Source organism: Tachypleus tridentatus, chromosome 6 (assembly GCF_004210375.1).
Source record: "Tachypleus tridentatus isolate NWPU-2018 chromosome 6, ASM421037v1, whole genome shotgun sequence".
NCBI lineage: Eukaryota > Metazoa > Arthropoda > Merostomata > Xiphosura > Limulidae > Tachypleus > Tachypleus tridentatus.
The window spans coordinates 113,282,030-113,304,763 of NC_134830.1; the positions used below are offsets into that span (position 1 = coordinate 113,282,030).

At 32.9% G+C, this 22,734-nt stretch overlaps 1 protein-coding gene across 2 annotated transcripts; it reads right to left on the reverse strand.

The window, feature by feature from the left end:
• Nucleotides 1-186: 186 nt before the first annotated feature.
• On the reverse strand, nucleotides 187-12,715 carry LOC143253337 (ras-related protein Rap-2a-like). 2 transcript variants are annotated; one of them, XM_076507054.1, is made up of 4 exons: nucleotides 12,547-12,715; nucleotides 8,598-9,146; nucleotides 4,065-4,121; nucleotides 187-3,323 (listed from the first exon to the last, which is right to left on the reverse strand). In XM_076507054.1, exons 1-2 carry the CDS (start codon nucleotides 12,552-12,554, stop codon nucleotides 8,603-8,605), a joined length of 552 nt encoding a protein of 183 aa, XP_076363169.1. In that variant the 5' UTR covers nucleotides 12,555-12,715; the 3' UTR covers nucleotides 187-3,323; nucleotides 4,065-4,121; nucleotides 8,598-8,602. The 2 variants fall into 2 exon arrangements, with proteins under 2 accessions (XP_076363169.1, XP_076363171.1); XM_076507056.1 differs by having other exon boundaries at nucleotides 8,598-9,069; nucleotides 12,547-12,697.
• Nucleotides 12,716-22,734: the final 10,019 nt, after the last annotated feature.

Here is a 22,734-nt window from a genome sequence, read left to right on the forward strand (position 1 = left end):
TTGTATTAATGCTAAAAGCTGCACTCCAAACACAAGGTTTTTAAAAGTAAGTTTAATATATTAGCATGTGTATTTGCATACTTGCATTTATCTATCTTGTAAAGTCAGTACAGTTTTTTTATACAGAAATTGAATGTTTCTGTTAATTGTGAGAAGGCTGCTATAACACATACAATGGCAGAGAAATATTTGTTAAAACTAAAACTTTATTCATGAACATTCAGATAGGGAAAGTCACTGTTTCATAATGAGTGAAAACAGCAGACATTCTGAAATTTTAACAGGTAATGATTGAAGATTTTAAGGGACTTAAATATTACCCTAAAAGTAGGCATGCGAATTTTTAATGATTGCTTAAGATGTAAATATGCACCTTGGAAATGGTGGATACTTTTATGCAGGGTATTTATGATTTAGTTTGGGAAAACAAATCTTGTACTACACTAATATCCTGCTTAACTAGTAAATCATAGGTCTGTATCAAAGATATTTCCTTATGCTGCAAGTTCTGTCTGTTTTTTAAAAATAAGGATTGTTATAGTTGAGCTATACAAAATTGTCTACATGCATATGTCCAATTTAAAGATTTGTAGTCCTCTGTTAGAAGACTAGCTACTAATTAAAATTGATATTAGAAAGCAAAATCTGCTAAAATAATCATTAACAGCATATAACAGTATACAGCACAAATACCATAAAAGAAACTTAAAATTAGAAAAGTACTATGTGGTACAAATGCCATTTAAAAAAATGTATCATTGCAAAGTACCACAGTAAACTTAAATATTTCTCCCAGAACAATAAAAATATGTAATATTTCACATTACCATAAGCCTTCCTGTAATGTTAATAATGTTCAATAAGTTAGAATTAATACTGGTTAAAAAAAACTAATTCAAAAACAGCACGAAAACAAATGTTTGATACTACCACAATACCAGTTACTATTATGCTGCACATAAACTGAGAGATGGACCTTTAGTCACAATATTTAAGAGTAAAAATCATGTGTACTTACAAGTGATTACTGTAAAATGTTAAACTATGGAATTCAACATCTGTATTGCACTCTTAGAAGTAAACTGAAAATTAGCATGCAAATTGATATTAAAAGCAACTAGTATTTTTTAAATTTCAGACTGACAAGTTTAATATAAAGAAAAAATTATGAAACTTTCTAAGAGTTTCACATCACAAAAAAATCCAAAGTACTATTATGAATAAAGAATTTCAGATCTGATAGGCAAAATTATTTTTCTGTTTAAGGTACTTGTTTCACATCTAAATCCCTTCTAAACATACAATTTATAGCAACAAAACTTGATTGTTTATTATGCTTATTTCATATTTAGTTCTATGTTAAGTTGAACACCAAAAATTTTAAAATTTAGACAGCCCATACTAATTAAAATCCTCTGTGTCACTGGTAGGAATTGACAGTTCATACAAAACGTTTTTGTGGCTTATTAATTTATGATAAATACTTAAAATTTGGTTAGTTATCTTATCAGATTTTCAGTATATGCATAGTTACTTTTAGCATATTATATGGGCTGTTGCAGCTTACTTTTTGCCTACTGTTTTGTAAATATTTAGGAACAAAATCAAATGTGCATGGTTGTTTGTAGTTGTCTCCATTACACACCCACACATTCTTTTTACATAGCACACTGTTAAAAGGCAAAGTAACTTATCCATGTCTGATCAAATTTGAAGTTAAATTTACCAATATAATTTCTACAACTCAAAATGCGTTAGCTATTTCTGACTATTTCTTTTTATTCATTATAAAAAATAATTTGCAAGTATTTCACAAAGCATTCTAAAACTTATTCCTAGCTGACAATAGTTATCAAGTTGAGTTTTGAACTGTTTTGCTACAAACTTGGAAATTCTATTCCCAAGGAATGTTGTATTGTTTGAAAGGGTTTCTCCATACTAGGCAGTTCTAGATGTAAGATGGTCTAAAACTTACAAAATGTTAGAACACGCACTGTGGATGTTTAACTACATGGATCTTCACTCTCTTAGGTAAACATATAGAAACATAAGATGGTATTTCAACAGTAATTTAATATTAATACTAAATATTTCTTTAGCTGGTAAAATGATATCTATAAACTTTTTTTATGTACATCAAATCCATAAAAGTAGATGGTTTTGCAAGGTAATTTATCTTTTACTTTAAACACAAGTAAATTCTCAATAGAAAGTTATTATTTATTGACCATGTTCACAATATGACTAGATAACAAATATAACTGGTCATCTAGTAAATATTCCACTATATATTTGACAGTAAAAACGTTTTGGTAAATTTCAAGTCCTTAAATTTGAAGTTTGTTCTTTTATTCTCTAGGATAAATTACTTAAAACAAGTATCCATGTGAAATATCTTCATCAGAGAAAACATTTAGTGAAACTGAAGTCTGAAAGTAATTCAACAGGTCATGATTTATTTAGCAGTACCACTATTAAAAAATGTTTTAAAGAAAACTATATTTCTCTTAATGTTCTTTTTCAAAGCATTAATTTTATTTTATGGAGATTAACTACCACTAGACCTTTTGATTAAATAATACACTGTAGTACAAAAAGAAACATTTTTGCATATAAAATACCATTTTGATATCTTTGTATTCTATAAGAAATATGGAGAAATATCAAACCTAGTAAACACAACTTGTATGACTACATAATAATTTTGATACGCTTAACTGAATTTCCTGAACTTCTTACACAAACATCAATAGATGTTACTAAAATGTTTTTCTTGACATATGTTTGCACAGATCTTCCAAACCACATCATTATGAACCATTTCACTTTATGGAGATTTTTCATTGTGATATGTTAGTTAACAGTGAAATATTAACCCTGCATGACTCTAGAATCAGCAATTTTTATGAATTACACAGTAAAATAGTTAAAATGTAACCTAAGTCAACTCAAAACTATATTTATTGAACACTTCTCGTTATAACTGTTTTTACATTTTTCCTTTTATATTTAAGGCTGGATTATAAAAAAAAAAAACACATTTAAAACTAGCACTTTGTTCCTGTATGCAGTCATATATACATTCTTAGTTACGATACTTCTGTGTAGATGCATGCAATTTAAAAAATACATAAGCTAAAAAAAATGTCTTAGATGACTTGGGAAAATATAGTTTTTAAAGGTTCTTGCAAAGTTTTTCTAAGGATTAGAGATATAATTGCACAGTAGCTGTCCATATCAGAATATGACATTCTGCCATTAATGGTAGTCATATCTTAGTTCTCTTCCATACAATTTGTTTCTTGCTCGTTCCATTCATATAACTGTTTAGGGAAAAAAAATTGTCAAATAGTTGATGCGAGAATATACTCTTAAAAATAATGTCTAAAGTGAAAAATTATACACATGCCAACAACATCTCAAATACTCAACCAGCTCCAGTGAAAATCATCTTAAAGAGTAGTACACTGTGGTGATTCAAAATAACTTAGGCTTAGTAAACTAACTCGGAGAATAAAACTTTAACAGCTTAAGTTAACATTAGTTGGATCTATTGCTGCATGTATGTACAAAACAAAGTTAAAAACAATAGACAAAAATCAGGTTTAAGCCATCCATAAGCACTACTGAATAAGATATTTCAAACAACCTTTCTGTATAAACCTTGAGTCTAAAAAAACTAGTACACAGATGAAAAATAATACATGTACTAAAAGTAGATTTGATTTAAAGCACTATATTAGAATAACTTGAAATGTTTTTATGCAGGAAACGTTCAAAAAAGGATTGCTGTGAAAAGTATGTTTTGATAATTAAATGTGGTTAAATACATACCAAACAAAGAAACTTTTAAAAATTAAACACAATGCATGTGAAATTGGTCAAAAGAGATTATCATCCAAGGAAAGTTTCATTTAAAATGAAACTAAGGCTTAGAATGGTTTGAGCCTGTACATATCAATATAAAAATACTTGAACTATGTAATCTCCTGTAACAACACAAAACGCTTTTGATAGACATATTCTGATCACATGGGCTATACTGTAAGTCACAATGAGCCTACCTTCTTTATCTTGAGATTGTTGGGATTATGCATACCAAACTTCATGTTTTTGTACACCTGTGGAAACCAAAAACGTTCTGTTAAAAAAACAAATCCCTGTCTCTCACTTTCTATATATATTGTATTTTTGCTAATGTTATATGGTGCTATATCTAGGGCTTGCACCCCGGTTAAAAATAACCGATTAAGACTTGTTACTGCTTAACCGTTAATCGATCTCGATAATCGCAAATAATCAGCTAAGCTAGTTGTATGAGCGATAATGGCAGATCGAGTCACTCGATGGTAAAAAAAAATGTTATTGCCCTGCGTTATGTACATAATTATATATTTCTTTTTCGAAGTATTTTCAGGCATTTTATGTGGCATTTTAGTTTACATTGGGAGCATTTGGTGTGCAATATACCAATTATATCAAAATATTATTGATAGGGGAAAACTTCGAAAACTACGCTGTTGCTACGTCGTGATTAATTATTCTATTATTTACATCATAATTACTTCTTTCATAATTATTTCTTTATAATATTATGGCATTATATTATTAAATATACTCAAGGAATGTTCTAAATTGATAAAAATGGTTGTCACCATCTGAAAGCATTGTAAAAATGACTTTGAAGTAGGGTTCCAAAGGGGATTATTTTCACTAAAAGTCGTAAAAATGTGTGAATCAGATGACGTAGATATATTCTTGCGCAAGTAATTCGGCTCGGGTTTAATCGATAGCTTCTATGATATTGCGCATTGTCACCAAATTTTGAACAGACAGAACTAAATAAATAGCATTTACCACTGAACTATTTTTTACCACAAAAATGGGGAAAGGTTCTAAAAAGAGGAAATCTAATGTTTGGGAACACTTCGATAAAAATACTGCTGGTGCTAAATGTAAAATATGTACTAAAGAGTTGAAATGTATTGGTGGGTCAACTTTGTTTTACCATCTACGTGTGATGCATGGTATTGACCCTAACACTGAGGGCACTGTTCAACGACCATTGGATGCTATCATCAAGAAACCTGACATTGATGAAGAGATTGCGAGGTTAGCTAGTCTGGATGGGCTGAGCTTTAAACAGATTGCATCTAGTCACTTTATACAAGAAAACCTCAAGAAAAAGAAACATGATAAACCTGTACCAACCAGTGTTTCAGGCGTGAAAAAAATAGTAGTAAATTATGCTTTACAGAAAAAGCAAGAATTACGCAGTTATTTTCAAGCCCAGGTTGAGTCTGGTGCTAGATATTCCTTGACCCTTGATGAATATACGTCAATTCAAAACAGACGCTACATCAATATCAATGTTCATAGTGATGAAAAGCACTGGTCTCTAGGATTAACAAAAATCTGTGGATCTTTAACAAGTACTAGAACAATAGAAATTGTGTCCAGGAAACTTGAAGATTTTGGTCTCAGCCTCAACCATCATATTGTCTGATGTACAACAGATGGGGCTTCAGTCATGGTCAGATTTGGAAATGATATTAGCCCCTTTCACCAGCAATGTGTCGCACACACTATACACTTGGCAGTTTGTGATGTATTATATGCAAAAAGGAAGGAGGTCAAGGAACATGAGGGTGAGAAAGATGATGAGAATTTAGAAGCTGCAAGTGACAATGAAACAGTGATAATGAAGATGGTGAAAGCTGTTTTACTTTTGAACAAATAAAGGATATTGATGATTCAGATGGTAATATTCACGAAAATTTTCAACAAGTGATTGACAAAGTCAGAAAAATATGCAAACTCTTTAGAAAGTCACCATTAAAAAACGAAAAATTGCAGGACTTCATTAAAGGTGAATTTGGAAAAGAACTGAAATTGTCTCTTGATTGTAAAACAAGATGGGACAGTATATTAATAATAATAGAAAGATTTGTGAAGGTTAAAGCTTGCATACCCAAAGCTCTGAGAATTATTGGGTCAGTTAAAACTATCACTGATGATGAGTGGAAAACATTAGACAACCTTGTTGATGCTCTGAAACCTGTCCAAATTGTGCTGAAAAATCTTTGCTCTGAAGCAAACAACTTGCTAAAAGCTGAAAATTCAGTTCATTTTTTATTGTCTAAACTCAAAAGCCAAGAAAATCTCGTAGCTGAACAATTGTATAAGCATCTTTTAGACAGATACACTGCCAGGCAACAAAGGGATGCTGTTTCACTTCTTTGTTACCTTCACAACCCTGGGTTAACAAGTCAATCAGGATATGACTTTGTTTTTTGCACAAAAGGAAATATAAAAAAATTGGAGAGCATACATTTGAAAGATTGCATAACATGTAGGAGAAAAAGGCAGAGGATAAAGACCAGTCAGTTGAGCCTGCAAATAAAGCTAAAAATGAAGAGGACTCAGCTGTCTCACTTTATTAGGAGTATATGGAGGCTATGAACACTTTCGACAAGGGACTGGAGGGAGTTGATTAAAAAAAGATAACTATGAAAGATGAGCTGAAATCATATAAAACAACTGGGACAAGAAGTGAGAATGTCCTTAAGTTATACCATGACATGAAAAGTACACAAGCCACAAGCGTTCAGGCAGAAAGAAGTTTTTCTGCAGCAGGCCTTTTTATTACGAAGATAAGATCAAGTCTCTGCGATGAAACTGTCAATGCTTTGTGTTTCCTAAAGGATCTGTTCAAGAATAAATATTGATTTATTGAGTACTGACATGAATCGACACTAAATAGTTTAAGTTTTTTAACAAGTTCTTTTTTAAAAAACTACAAAATTTATTAAATTTAAAACTTGTCAATATGTTGTAAATCTGTAATCCTGTTAATAGTTGGATTTGGAAGTTAGAACTCTTCTTTTGTTCGTTTACTACATGGTCAATATATATGGGTATTTTTTTGCATCTTTGTAATTTTTGTTTGGTGATATACAGTAAATTTTAATAAAATTCTTATGTTGTAGCTTTGATATATTTATAATACATGCCCATTTTTTGACTTAAAAATAGTCTTGAGCCATTGTTATTATGTCCACAATAACAGCTGATGCAGTGAAAGTCAGAAAAAAGTAAACCAGAAAAATTGCACCAAGATATACTGTAACTGCACTGATTGTTAATGACTTTTTAGATTATCGACATCCTGAGCTTTACTTTGATATATTATACTTTTCTGTGGGGCATATCTTTCCAGAGTTATGATGCAAAACGTGATCCATTACAAGAATCGTAGCGGCCGTTTATAAATAATATTGAAAGGTAACGATTAATCGATTATGAAAATTTTTTCCGATTATTAATCGATTATGACTTTACCGATTATGTGCAAGCCCTAGCTATATCTTAACAGCTGACACTTTACCACTTTAACTTCCTTCAGTACTTCAAGGAGATGAAAAAACTGTACACCCTTAGTATCCATATCTAAAAACAGATACCAACTTCAGAAAAAAGTTCAGAGGAAGAATACTAATTTAATTATAGTAACCTAAATGTTATCTAACATAGATAGGTTAACAGTTATAAACTTACTTTCTCTCAAGGAAAGGAGAATAAGGGATGACCTTGTTGAAACTAACAGTACAAGAGGACAGATGTTTAAAATTAAAAAAGACAAGGTGAGGCTCTAGTTGAAATAGTTTTACTTTTATAACAAGGTGATAGACTTTTGAAATGAAATGCAGGGAAGTTTAGAAGATGAACTAGCGATTTACTGGAAAATAAAAAGTGGGTTTAATTTTTTCTTTCCCCAAGAGTGGGTGTGCAAAGACAGCCATAAAGATCCAACCAATCTTTTGCCTTTGTTGCTCACTGGTTAGGTAAATTGCTAAGGAGTATCGGATGATCCCAATAGACCAGTCTAATTCAAGTATTGTGTCAAGAAAAATATGTTACTGTATAAAAAACCCAAATAAAGTATTAAAAGAACACTAATAACTTGTGTATTTTCTTTCAGTAACAGATAAGCAATATTTTTTAATTAAATGATTAGTTATCTTATGTCTCTCACCTAGAGTAGAAAATTTGACTTTGTAACTTAAAAAAATGACTATTGATTGAACATAAAAGTTTAAATAGTATAAACTGTTATGAAGTGATTTTTTACTTCATTTGCTGAAAACTGTATTTATGTATGTATACTCCAACACTTGATAGTTCACAACACAATTACTCCTCCTTTCCAATCAAAAGTGGCATCAATTGATCAAATGGACTAAAATTTAAGTTCAGATGCTTATATTTCCAGCATTATATTTTAATGTTATTAAAAATTCACAAACTACCAGTACCAGAGCTTGATACCTTACAATAACAATACCTTAAAATAAACAACTTAGTTTTACTTCCTCTTTTGCTGTTTGTCGTCATCTATAACAATTGTGCAAGACTGTAGCTGAAAAGCAGAGTACAAATTACTGTAAATAATGCTGTTAGATTTTTTGCAATTCAGCATTAAATTTAGTTAACTAGAAAAATAAAATACAATAAATGTTTTTGTAGTTATGTGAATCGAAAACTAAAAGTAGAACCTAAATGTGACATGAATGTCTATATCACTGTCTTATACTCACCTACATCAAAGGACAACACAGCAGTGATTCGATCTTTCTAGTTCTGGGGTAAAATTCATTTCACGTACTATTTCAGCAAAAATTTCATTTACGTTGCACTTGTTTTTGGCAGAAGCTTCCATAAATGGACACCCCCAGAGTTGTGCTAGGGACATTCCTTCCATGCTACTTACTTCTCGTTGCTGTTCAATATCTATCTTATTTCCAACAAGAATTACTGGAACTCTGTCCAGATTCTTCACTCTAATGATCTGTTCTTTCATGTTTTTAATATCTTGAAATGTTTGATGATTGGTAATGCTATAAACTACAACAAAACCCTGTCCATTTTTTATGTACAAGTCTCTCATGGAAGCAAACTGCTCAGTTCCAGCAGTGTCTAAAATTTCCAAAACACAAGGTGCAGAATCAACCTCAATTTCTTTCCTGTAGAAATCCTCTATTGTAGGATCATACTTTTCCATGAAGGTTCCTGAAACAAACTGAACTGTAAGGGCGCTTTTTCCAACTCCTCCACTTCCCAAAACAACAACTTTAAATTCTCTCATCCTATTCAAAAAATAAAATCCATAAAAAATCTGTATATTAATACTCTAGAAGTATATCAAAACAGATTATGTTCTAATAAATAGTGTGCATAAAATATTCCTGAAGAGCTTTACTTGTAAATTTGTTACGAAAATCCTGAGAACACTGCTGTTGGTAAGTTGTCATACTGAAAATAACAGGCTAGAAATGAAAAAGTCGTAACTGAGATCAGAAATTTTTAGTACCAATCTTAACATGAAGAAAATTAGGTGTAACATAAAATTCACTAGTCAAGTTTTATTTCTGAAATAGTAAAAGCTATAGGTAGATAAAAGAAATTCTGAATGAACTGATAAGTCTAGAATAGAAAATTGTACGTACTTTAAATAACCCTGAGAAATTCCTTCTATAAATAAAACATCTTTCAACACTTCTTAAGGTGACAGAATATTGATTGCACTTTAAGTTAGTTGTATCATACATATATAAACACAACCAGAAGAAAGAGTACTTTGTGTAACACTGTACTCACACTGTAGAAACATTGTAAATAAATCTAATTTAGCCACTTAAAACTGTTAAAATTTTAATTAAACAATCATGGTAGATCTCATATAATGATTAATAATTCACTCTTAAGGAATATACATCCTAAAAGGAATTATTACTTACCAGCTATAACTAGCGTGAATTCTACTGTAAATATTTATAATTTACTATAACACAAAAAAAGATATAATGATCACAACAGAAAACTAACTTTAACTAAGCCTTTCTTTATAACTGAAATTATTCAAAATGCACATTCAAGTATTCTGTTACTGTACATTTTTCCAACAAGTTAAACTTTTTGTTATAAGATGACTAAAGCTACACACAGAATACTTAACATGGGATTTCACCAGTTTTGTACAAAGCTTCAACTTTTTTTTTTAACTCAGTACTATGCCACAGTTACACATGCAACCAAGTGTTTTAGGGTTTTATCAACAATCATAGATAAAATCATCTTACAATTGTTCTCACTAATAGAAAAACAAAACATTATTTCCAAATAACCACAATGAAAATCCTCATATTTCTCAGTATTAATTCTAACTTGAAGTTCTGGTTAGTCCTGAATGAAAGAAGTACTCTCAGAGTTCTCTCTATTTAGTTCTTTACTATTACCAGAGAATTTTAAAATATCTTTCCATGGAGCCATCCACATTAATGTAAGAAATGAATACCAAAGGTTTCAAAATGTTCTCGAGCAATTCCACAACTCTCATTCTCCCAACTAAAAATGTACACAATTATGACTTTATACTAAGCAACTCTTTTTACTCACTTTATCAAAGGCTTTCTGAAAGTTACAGTATACAATTCAACCAGAATGTCTTCATTTAAAAAAGAAACAAAGAACCCATAAAAAAAAAAAACTCAAACTGGTAATACAATAAAATTTGCTTCCAAAGCCATATGAAAATCATTAATTAAGCCTCAAGCATTTAAAACAGCCATTACAGTTCACAGACAAGATTGGGGTATCAGCTTAAATTTCTCAGAGAAACAAGATGGTTGTAAGCTGCTTTTTTTTTTAATATATCAACAGAAATTCTAGGATACCAATTAGGAAGTCCTTAGAAAAAGATTACAAACCCCTAATCTACAGGAATTTTAGCAACATATTGCAAACTAAGCCTATAAATTTTACACCAACTTTTCCTTTCTTCAAATTTGTGTAGCAAACCCATTAGTCACTTTTGAAGTTCAATGACCAGGATTTTTCTTGGCATCAAGCAGTTTTAGAAAGAGTGAGTTAAGGGCTCTATTATTTCTTTGAGGTTTTATAATAACTTCTGTCAGTGCATGGATGTTTTAATGTCAAAAGTTTTCTAAAATGACTACTACTTCCACATAAATATGATGAAAGATTCTTTCCATACTTAAGAAAGTGGTTAATTTGGACATCTCTTCCTCATAATCATTTGTTAAAATCAGAGATGGGAAATATCCAATCTGATCAGGCACTGCACTATCCAATGAAATTTAATCTAGTCAGGTAATAATTCTGTGATGAATTAGCATTATTCCAAATGAATAATCTCACAACATTAAGCTGTATACTCCTGCTAGATCATGCATCACATATAACAGATACCATGCCATCTAAACCATTCATACTTTTTACTAACTCCTAAACGTATTAGCATTCTCCTAGTACTAACTATACAATCAACAGTTGTGCAAATATCTTTAAAAAATGGCTATGTACACAATAATTTATAATTTATTTAAGTGTGTTTGCATATATACATGTGGCTACATAGTTATTAATGAAGTGTTCAGAAATATTTGTGTTTCACACCACATAAAGACTTGGTGATACAAAAAAAAGCACAACTTTTATGATAGCAGAATCAGGCTTACAATTTTTATATGCTAAAGTTCAAACACCTCACAATATAACCACTGGAAGGCTAAAACCTTTTCTATGAAATACGGCTAAGCACTAAACCAGTCTATGAAAACTTCAGAACAGTCAGTTTTATGGCTCATATTATTATCACTGACTTAATTCCAAAGATTAAAACTGGAATAGATTATTATAACTGCAAATAAAAAGATTATAAAACTTTTGTAACAGCAGATTAATGAAATAACTTCTAGGCTTTGTGTATCTGTTTTGTGTGGCCCTGGAGTCACGTTAGTGTTACATGATTTACCTAAATCCTGGATTATTTTTAATATATATTCATTTACCCAAATCCTCAAAAAAGTTTACCCCAAGCTTAGCTAAGAACTGCCTTATTAATATACTCCTAAATCCATTATTTAGTTCTTATAAATATTAAGTTTTAGTTTCAAGATTGTTTATTTTACTTTACACCACAATACAATTATCATACACATTTATACAAAAATATTTTAAACGTAACATATTTAATATTTCAAATTTCATGGGCAATGAATAGATCACAAGATAAAAAAAACATTGGTGAAATTAAATAAGCTACAGAACTACAAAGCACTTTTGTCAAGTTTTGAATAAAATATATAAAATAAGCATACAATATTGACATTTAAAACATAATATACATTTTTATGCCCATCATTATATATTATTATTATACATATACTTTGTAAGAATACACCACAATGTGGGTGAATCGTGTAACTTCTGGAGTCTATTATCTAGCTAGAACTCGATATTGCACTGTATAAATAATAAAACTCGCACTGTCGTCATTGTCTCCTACACACCAGACTTATCTCAGACTCTTATTGATAGTAAGACTGAACCAAGTGAATATTAATTCTTGACTCTCAGTTTTCTTGACCAAAGTTTTGAAAATAAAAAATTGTTAATAAGATACTCCTAATCCTATTCGTTTTCCTAAATAAACAAACAATGGTATTCAGAAGAACAAAACCTTACCTAGACATGTTCAAAATATCTCATATCAAGTGGTCTGTTTTTCAATTAAAACAATACTACTAAACACATATAATACACGACTCCTCCTCCCATTCTTACTAATACTTAGAACAATTGCAATTTTCATTAATTTCCTGCCTGATTAGCCACAAAGATTAACGCGCCATCTACTATCATTAACATTCTCATGATAGTGTTTGAATTCTAACGAAATGTTCCACGACAAAAGAAATCTGATAAATGTTTTCACTTTGTGTGTGTCTGTGTATTTTATTATTAGGTATTTTCTATTATTGAAATAATGATTTGTTTATAAGAAAAGACTAACTATTAGAATTACGATTTTTATATGAGCATATGAACATTATGCAAATTTTGAAAGTAAACGTTTTCAAAAATTAATTATGATGATGATAAGAGGCATGTCTTCATTAAAATTGTTAGGATAACAGACCGGCATAAAGGATTTTCAACATTTATATTTAAACTCTATATACATATATATTTGTAAATAGAAATATTCACGCAAGTCTCCTATATATTCTCGTTATCTTGTTTTCACAGTACAAATATGAATAGTTCTTCTAAGTTCCTTAGAACATAAATAAATATCACATTCACGTTTTTAATTAGTTGACCAGTGTAAAAGTGTTAATCTTGGGAGTGTTGGCTCTTTGTGATTTACATTAATGACATAAATACAAAAATAGTCAATAAATTACTTAAATTTTCTAATGGTATCAAGGCCTTGGGTGTTGTTAGCTGTGAAGAAGATTTTGCTGCTTTACAGAAAGAATTTAGATCTCTTAGTTAGTTGAACAAATAAACAGCAGATGGGTTTTAATTATGATAAATGCAAGATACTGCATGTGGGTTGTCATAGTTTGAATTACAAGTATAATTTAGATGGATTATCATAGTTTGAATTATACGTATAATTTAGATGGGTTATCATAGTTTGAATTATAAGTATAATTTAGATGAGAATAGCCTTAAGAGTGTCATGAAAGAAAAGGATCATGGTGTAATGGTTGATCAATCTCTTAAGCCATAGGTTCCCAAACTTTTTAGACATGCGGAGCTTCATATCAGAAAAAAAAACAAAAACATTCTGGAGCCTTAATAAAAAAAATACACTTAAAATAGAAACAATCGATTACTAGCACCAGATAAAGTTTCTTCAAGCTTTTAGAATATAAATTTATTAAAAATATCAATATTTAAATAAAACGTTTCACTTTTACTTACTTGTTCAAACGTTTTTGCTTGTAAAAGTACAGTGTGATTATTTATTTATTAGTGGCTCAGATGGGCTTGCTTTTGTTTACAAAGTATTTCAATATTTGAAATTATGGTTGTTACCTATAAGCGCAAATTGTCTTCAATATTTAACCTGTTTCTAAATTTGGTCATTGTAGTATCAAAATTTTCAAAGCTCTGTTACTTATTTTAGGGTATTCAATGGCCATTTGAATCCAAAATCCTGTGATTTATTCCTGCAGAAATTTTGTTTTTAGGGTGTAATCAGTTGAGATTTCTATAAACTGTTATGTCTCTTTCAAAGGCAAATTGTTGGTATTTGCAGAGTCAACAAAGCGATTTTGAATCCACAGTAATTTTTCTAAATGAGGAGGGAAGCACTCTCCAATAGTTGTACACAACTTAGATATGTGCTGCAAGACAGAAACTTTTGCGTCTTCACTTGAGGAAAATTCATTCACAAGTAAAAAAAAAAACGAATGAGATTTTCGAAGCAATCAAGTTCTTTCATAAGTATACATTCACCCCAAAGTTTTAGCTTACGTTGAAGCGCTTTCATTTTACCCTGAGCTTTAAAGCAAGTTACCCTGGTACCCTGCATTGTCGCATTCACTTCATTTTATATAGGCAAATACGTCCGAAAAGTAAACCACTTTCTGTAACCATCATTTCTCCCTTAATTTGTATGAATGTTCAAAATTGCATTCAGATAAAAAGAAACCTATCTCCTCATGCACTTCGTAAAACCGAGAAAGCATTTTTCCCCTAGAAAACCATCGGACTTCAGTATGAAGCAGCAATTTTTATGCAAATTTCCCATATCCTCACAAAGTAAACTGAAGATCCTTGAAGTGAGTGGTCTTGATTTTATAAATATAATTATTCTTATGAGATCACCCAATACCTCTTTGAATTTTTCTGGCATTCATTTCATTCCAAATGCATGACGGTGAAGACAGCAGTGGATACTCTCGATGTCCGGATTTTTCTTTTTTATACGTGCCACTGTGCCTGAAAATTTTCCAGTCATAGCTGCAGTCCCATCAGTGCAAATACTTGAGCAAAGCTGCCATTGGATCTCATGTTAATCCATAAATAAATCGACCAGTTAAAATATTTATTTGCCTACTGTTTAAGTAGGCAAAGGTTTGCAAATCAGTATGTCTTTTTCAAAACTAGCTTCGTGAATATAGCAAACAAAAATATGCAACATCGTATAACCTGCGACGTCTGTTGATTTATCCATCTGGAGCGAAAATTTTGGACTCGCTTCTACTCACCTTGTTAATTCCGTTAAGCAAGTTGCTGACATATCCTTAAGGCCCGGCATGGCCAGGTGGGTAAAGGCGTGCGACTAGTAATATGAGGGTCGCGAGTTCGCATCCCCGTTGCACCAAACATGCTTGCCTTTTCAATGAGGGTCAATCCCACTATTCGTTAGTAAAAATGCAGCCCAAGAGGTGGCGGTGGGTGGTGATGACTAGCTGCCTTCTCTCTAGTCTTACACTGCTAAATTAGGGACGCAAAGCTGCGCGAAATTCATAAAACAAACATATCCTTGATTCTTCGAGAAACTAAGTTGTCAGAAAGGGGCACAGAGTTAATGTTTTTAAGAAATTTCTCATCAATCGTGCACTTTGCCAATTCTTTTACGCATGGTTTTATCAAATTTTCTGCAATTGTATGAGCTTCACCTGCTTTTGCAATACGGAAACTAACACAATATGAGGCAATAAGAGTATCTTTATTGATGAACAAACGAACGAAATGTACCTTTCCTTATATTTAATTGCAAACATTTTCTTTCTAAATACTCGGAAGTTGGATTTTTTTAATTGGGAGTGTTTGATTTCTAGATGCCGTTTTAACTTTGCTGGATGCAAACTGCTGTTACTCAACACTGTTTCACATTCAACACACAACCCACTAGGTCCATCTTCATTACCTGTCCATGTAAAACCATATTAAATAAAACTTTCATCATACTTTATTTTCTTTCTTGTTTCAGTACTTCTTGCATCATCCTGTGTTGAGTGCTTGCACACGACAAAAACGCCGAGGAATTCGTATTAAGCTTAAGCCCAGGAAGATTTTTACTCGTATCAAATTTATTATTGATATTCAACCACTTATCCATTATAAGGGTGACAATTAATTATTAATTTGTCTAAATACGTATTCTTATATCTTTGGCACTTTAAAAGTATTTTCACGGGCGCAAAATAGTTTCTTAATGAAAACTTGTTCAAGCACTTGAGTTTCATGATCATACAATGGTATGCTGACCTGAGATCAGCGTTGCCACAACGAAGACAGAAATAAAGATTTGTGGGAAAAGACTATGCCGCTAGAATAATATACTTTTCTGAAGGAAAAGGGTAACCTATTACTTTTATACTTTTTGTTGTTTAACATCAATTTTTAAGCCAAATAACAAAATATTAAGCCAGATATGACGAGCGTATAAATCTCGGAAGAAATGAAATAAAATCGAACATGACGTAATAGAACTCATTGTTACCAACTTTCTCTAATTAAACTACAACGAATCTCACAATTATAATTCTCATAAATATAATTATTCATGATATAAACATACTTTTAATCTGAAACAATTGATACTGCATCTAATTGCATCACAATGTTTCAAATTTGGTCAAGTTTCAGCTGTGATGTCATGTTTCATTTTGTTCGAGATTTAGCCGTTAATTAAGATCTGCCTTTTAAAAGACAGTTGGCATCACTATTTAGAGTTGACTGATATTTCATACGAAAATTACTTAGCTATCTTGCATCTCCAATGACGCATGCGATTTTCAGATGTTGCCATATCTAGTAGCAACCAGTGCTGTCACTGTCAAAGTTGTTTGTTTTTGGAATTTCGCACAAAGCTACTCGAGGGCTATCTGTGCTAGCCGTCCCTAATTTAGCAGTGTAAGACTAGAGGAAAGGCAGCTAGTCATCACCACCCACCGCCAACTCTTGGGCTACTCTTTTACCAACGAATAGTGGGATTGACCGTCACATTATACACCCCCACGGCTGGGAGGGCGAGCATGTTTAGCGCGACGGGGGGCGCGACCCTCGGATTACGAGTCGCACGCCTTACGCGCTGGGCCATGCCGGCCTCTGTCAAAGTTAATTGATATTGTATTAACACTTTCACCACGAGAACTTCCCCCTAACTAAATAAAATCGTCTGGCGTCAGGCAGAATAAAATATTAAAAGGCCCAATACGCAATAAACGTGTTATATTAAAAATATATTCTACTTTTTACTTTTTGTACAGCGTATTCTGATTAAATTTTATAGTTTTAAGAAAATATATAAACATTCTAAAATTTCCTCGCGGAGCCTCACATAACTATGGCGAAGTCCAAGGTCTCAGCGAAGAATAATTTGAAAAACCATGTATTAAGCCACCCAGGCAGCGTAATGTTCCTAGTGGTAGGGCAAATAGGATTTTAGGTAGTATCTATAGAAATATTGAATACAAGTCTAAATATGTCATAATTTTATTTTATATGTCACTGGTTAGGCTATAGTTGGAGTACTGTGTTCAGTTTTAGGCATTTTATTCTAGGAAAGGCACTGAATTGTTGGAAAGAGTTCAGAGAAGGGTTACTAAAATGATATTGAGATGGTTTGTTTGGTTGGTTATTTTGAATTTCACGCAAAGCTACACGAGGGTTATCTACGCTAGTCATCCCAAAATTAGCAGTGTAAAATTAGATGTAGGGCACCACTCACTGACAACTCTTGGGCTACTCTTTCACCAACGAATAGTTGGATTGACCATAACATTATAATACCTCGATGGCTGAAAGGGCGAACATATTTGGTGTGACGGTGATTCGAACTGGCGACCCTCGGATTATGAGTCGAGTGCCTTAACCACCTGGTCATGCCAGGCCTGTATTGGGATTGAGGAATTGTAAAATGAGGAGAGGTTAAGATCTTTAAAATTATTTTATCTTGAGAAAAATAACAATTAGAAGAAATCTGATGGAAGTGTTTGAGATTGTAAAAGGAATTGAAAATGTTGATATATCAAAAGTTTTCATAAGTAAAAGCGAGAATTATAGAACTATGGGACACAAATATAAATTTAGGCAAGGTAGAAGCCGTCTTCAGCTAAGACAATTTTATTTTTCAGATACGGTGGTTGACCCATAGAATGGATTTCCTTTGGATGTTGTGGAGGCAGTAAATTTGAGTGACTTTAAGAAACACTTGATAGATATATAAATAATAAGTTTGAATTTAATTCCTTTTTTTATTTCATAGTTTTAGCTTAGCTTAAAAAATGAAACAGCCAAGATGGACAAACAGGTCCCTTGTTGTCCCTGAACATTAAGTTAATTTTATACTTTCGTATAGACAGTCAAAGTGACCACCACCCTATAGTATACTCTGACTTCACATTTCATAGCTACAGTCATGTGAAAAAGTTAGGACACCCTATGAAAGTCTGTGTATTTTTGTATCATTTTGGGATATATAGATATTTAATCTCAATTTTAACAATACTGAGAGATTATAGGAATATAACTAAACAATTAAAACTGAAGAAAAGACTTTTCAAGATCTTTTGTAAATGTAATTCTACAAAAATTCATATTCTAACTGAGAAAAATGTTAGGAGACTCCCATATTTATTCCCACTTAAAATGGCTCAACTCACACACAGGTGTATCACACCAGGTGCACATGATTAGAAGATCGTTACTCAGCATTTTGAATGAGACTCTATTTAAACCTCAGACATTTAGTTTGGTTGACTGTTGAAGTGAGATTGAGCACTATGGTGAGAGCAAAAGAGCTGTCTGAAGCCTTCAGAAAGAAAATTGTAGCAGCTTATGAGTCTGGTAAGGGATTTAAAAAGATCCCAAAAGATTTTGAAATCAGCCATTCCACTTTCCGGAAAATAGTCAACAAGTGGAGGGCTTTCAAAACAACTGCCAACACGCCCAGGTCTGGTCGTTCAAACAAGTTCACTCCTAGAGCAGACTGCAAGATGCTAAAAGAGGTGTCCAAAAACCCTAAAATGTCATCACGGGACCTACAGTAGGCTCTGTTGATGTGAAAGTGCATGCCTCTACAATCAGAAAGAGACTGTACAAGTTTAACTTGCATGGGAGGTGTGCAAGGAGGAAACCTTGCTCTCTAAGAGAAACATCAAGGCCGGACTGAAGTTTGCAAGAGAATGTAGACAAAATCCAGGACTTCTGGAATAATGTTTTTTTGTACAGATGAGTCCAAAATTGAATTATTTGGACACCAGAACAGAAGACATGTTTGGCGTAAAACCAAATACAGCATTCCAGGAAAAGAACCTCATACCAACTATGAAGCATGGAGGTGGAGGTGTCATGGTTTGCTGCAGCAGGACCTGGACAGCTCACAATCATAGAATCCACCATGAATTTTACTGTGTATCAGAGGGTGCTTGAGGATCATGTGAGACCATCTGTAAGAAAATTAAAGCTGAAGTTGAACTGGACCCTGCAACATGACAATGACCCAAAACATACCAGTTAATCCACCAAGGACTGGCTGAAAACTAAGAAATGGAGAGTCCTGAAATGGCCGAGTTAAAGCCCAGATCTTAATACCATTGAGGTGCTGTGGGGTGACTTGAAACGGGCTGTACATGCAAGAAATCCCTCAAACATCTCACAGCTGAAAGAATTTTGCATTGAGGAGTGGGGCAAACTTTCTCCAGACCGATGTTAGAGACTGGTAGATAGCTACAAGAAGCGTCTCACTGCAGTTATTTCAGCCAAAGGGGTAACACTAGCTATTAGGGAGTAGGGTATTCTAACTTTTTCCTCAGTAAGAATATGCATTTTTGTAGAATTATATTTACAGAAGATCTTAAAAAGTCTTTGCTTCAGTTTTAATTGTTTAGCTATATTCCTATAATCTCTCAGTACTTTAAATATTGAGATTAAATAACTATATATCCAAAAATTGTACAAAAATACAGAGGCTTTCATATGGTGTCCTAACTTTTCACATGACTGCATATTGTATATACTGCATATTGAGCATTTTAACCGATACCGTCTTTGAACTAATAACATGAATGTTCGACAGTGTTAAAAATGTAAGTGCATTCTACTTATTACATTGACAAGATGTCTTAGAAAATGGAATGAAAATATTTTACTTTTCACCGCAATTTTGTTAAAAAGTTTGTATTGATATAATAAAAAATTTTTGTATACGTAATTCTCGCAAAACTACAAAAAAAACCTAACTGTTCACACCTTTCCTGAATTTTGAACTAATAAATTATATAAGGAAGGTTTGTTTTTCGAATTTCGCTCAAAGTTACCCAAGGGTTTTCCTGCACCAGCCAGCTTGTTTGTTTGTTTGTTTTGGAATTTCGCACAAAGCTATACGAGGGCTATCTGTGCTAGCCGTCCCTAATTTAGCAGTGTAAGACTAGAGGGAAGGCAGCTAGTCATCACCACCCACCGCCAACTCTTGGGCTACTCTTTTACCAACGAATAGTGGGATTGACCGTAACATTACACGCCCCCACGGCTGGGAGGGCGAGCATGTTTAGCGCGACGCGGGCGCGAACCCGCGACCCTCGGATTAGGAGTCGCACGCCTTACGCGCTTGGCCATGCCAGGCCTACACCAGCCAGCCCAAATTAAATAGTTGGAAGGCAACTAGTTATTACCACCCACCGCCAATTCTTGAGATACTCTTTTACCAACGAATAATGGAATTGATCGTCACATTAAAACGCCATCACGGCTGAAAGGGCAAAAGTATTTGTTGGGACAGGGAATCGAACCTGCGACTCTGAGATTATGAGTCGATGTGGCTGTCTGGTCATATCGGGCTTATATAGGAAAAGTAATTTAAAATTTAGAATCAAAAAACATAAAACACAGTAGAAATATTCAGCCAATACGAATAGTAAGATTTAACTGTCAAGTTTATAACACATATACAGTTCACAATGCAGAGTTACTGTCAGTAGCCCACACCCAATCAAAGATCGTGTTTCTGGTAAAGCATAATTAAGACTGTTTTCATGAATAATTGAAGAGCAAACAGATGGTAAAAGTGATTCATTTCTGTAAAATCCTTCCGTAGCTGTTGGGGAGATGTTACAAACATTTAGGTTTAGGAACCAGTAGTAGTAACCTGTAAAATGTAAAATTGTTGAACATTCAGAATAAGTTTATATTTACAGATATATTGAAGAGTATTATTATAATTACTCAAATGCCAAAAGCTAAGAAATATTTTTAAACAATTATAATACAAAATGTGATATTGAGCTACCAAGAAACCTGCTTAGAATTTAATCATTCGTGACGTGTGAAAAAGTTTACTCCTCTTTCCAAAGCTCTAATTTTTTAACTAAAGACATAGACTGTAGTAGAGCTTTAAATTTAATTGTTTATTCATATTCCTATATTCTCAGTATTGTTGAAATTGAAATTAAATATCTGTATATCCAAAAATGTTACAAAAATACACAGGCTTTCATAGGGTGTCCTAACTTTTTCACATGACTGTAAATGCACCTTCCAGTGGCACAACGACATATACAGTTACGACAGAAATTGTTCGTACATTTGCGTCCCGAGTGTTTTTTTTTTTGCTCATAACTTAAAAAGTATCACGAGTAGGCTAATAGAAGTAAAATATATTATAAAAATTATACTAACACACATCTACATAAATTGTTATATAAATTAAAAGGCAAATAAACTGTTTATAAGCAAATAACCAAAAATAAGACGAGTGGAAAGTGTTCGTACAGTTCAGAACGTTTGACGAATAAATTACATTACCCATTCCAGAACCAGACACTGGGTTCATAATTATTGGAATTTAGCCAGCAAAAGATGTACTTCCGGCAATTTAGCGCCGTCTCCGTCATTATCTGCTTGGTCATCATGGCGAACAGGAAACAACTGTCTAGTGATTTAAAAAACAAAATTATTGTAAAATACAAGTCTCGTATGTCTCTTTTCGGTATTGCTACACAAATTAATGTGCCGAAATCTACTGTCCAAAGCATAATTGCCAAGTTTAAGCTTACAGGATCAACTGCTAACCTCCCTCGTTCCGGACGCCCCACCAAAATTCCAGAGTGAACCGTCTAGAGAAAGGTTGTCAGAGAAGTTAGTAGGAACCCTCGTTTAACACGTAATGATATACAGAAATTGGTAAGGAAAACTGGGGTTGAAGTAAGCACCTCTACAGTTACAAACATGTTATGCTCTTCTTGGTTCAAAGCATGCCGTTTTCGTAGAACTCAATATTTAAATCCTGTTCATGTAGAAGCACGATTGAGGTATGCAAAAAAAAACATGTAGATAAACCCTTTGCCTATTGAAAGAATATTTTTTGGTCAGACGAGACTAAAATAAAACTTTTCGGCCATAATGATGTTCGCTATATTTTTCAAGAAGGGGTAACAAAATCTTCCAAATAACACCGTCCCTACAGTTAAACACGGAGGTAGCTCGATCATGCTATGGGGTTCCTTCAGCTCTTCTGGTGTAGGCAGCCTTCACCGCGTCAACGGAATCATGAAAAAAGAAGAGTACGTTGATATATTAGGCATTTATATCAAGAATGATGCTCGGAGCTTGCGGCTTGACGTCGTTGGATATTCCAGCACGACAATGACCCTAAGCACACATCGAAATATGTGCAATGCTGGTTGCAGAAAAACCATATAAGCGTTCTCGAGTGAACATCGCAGTCACCCGATCTCAATCCAATTGAAAACGTTTGGCATGAGTTGAGGACCAGGGCTCATCAGCGTCATCCGAAAAACTTGCAAGAGTTGGAGGTCTTCTGTAAAGAAGAATGGAAGAAAATACAAGTTGAGTACTGTCAAACGATCATGGAGGGCTATGAGGAGAGATTGCGCCAAGTAATTCACC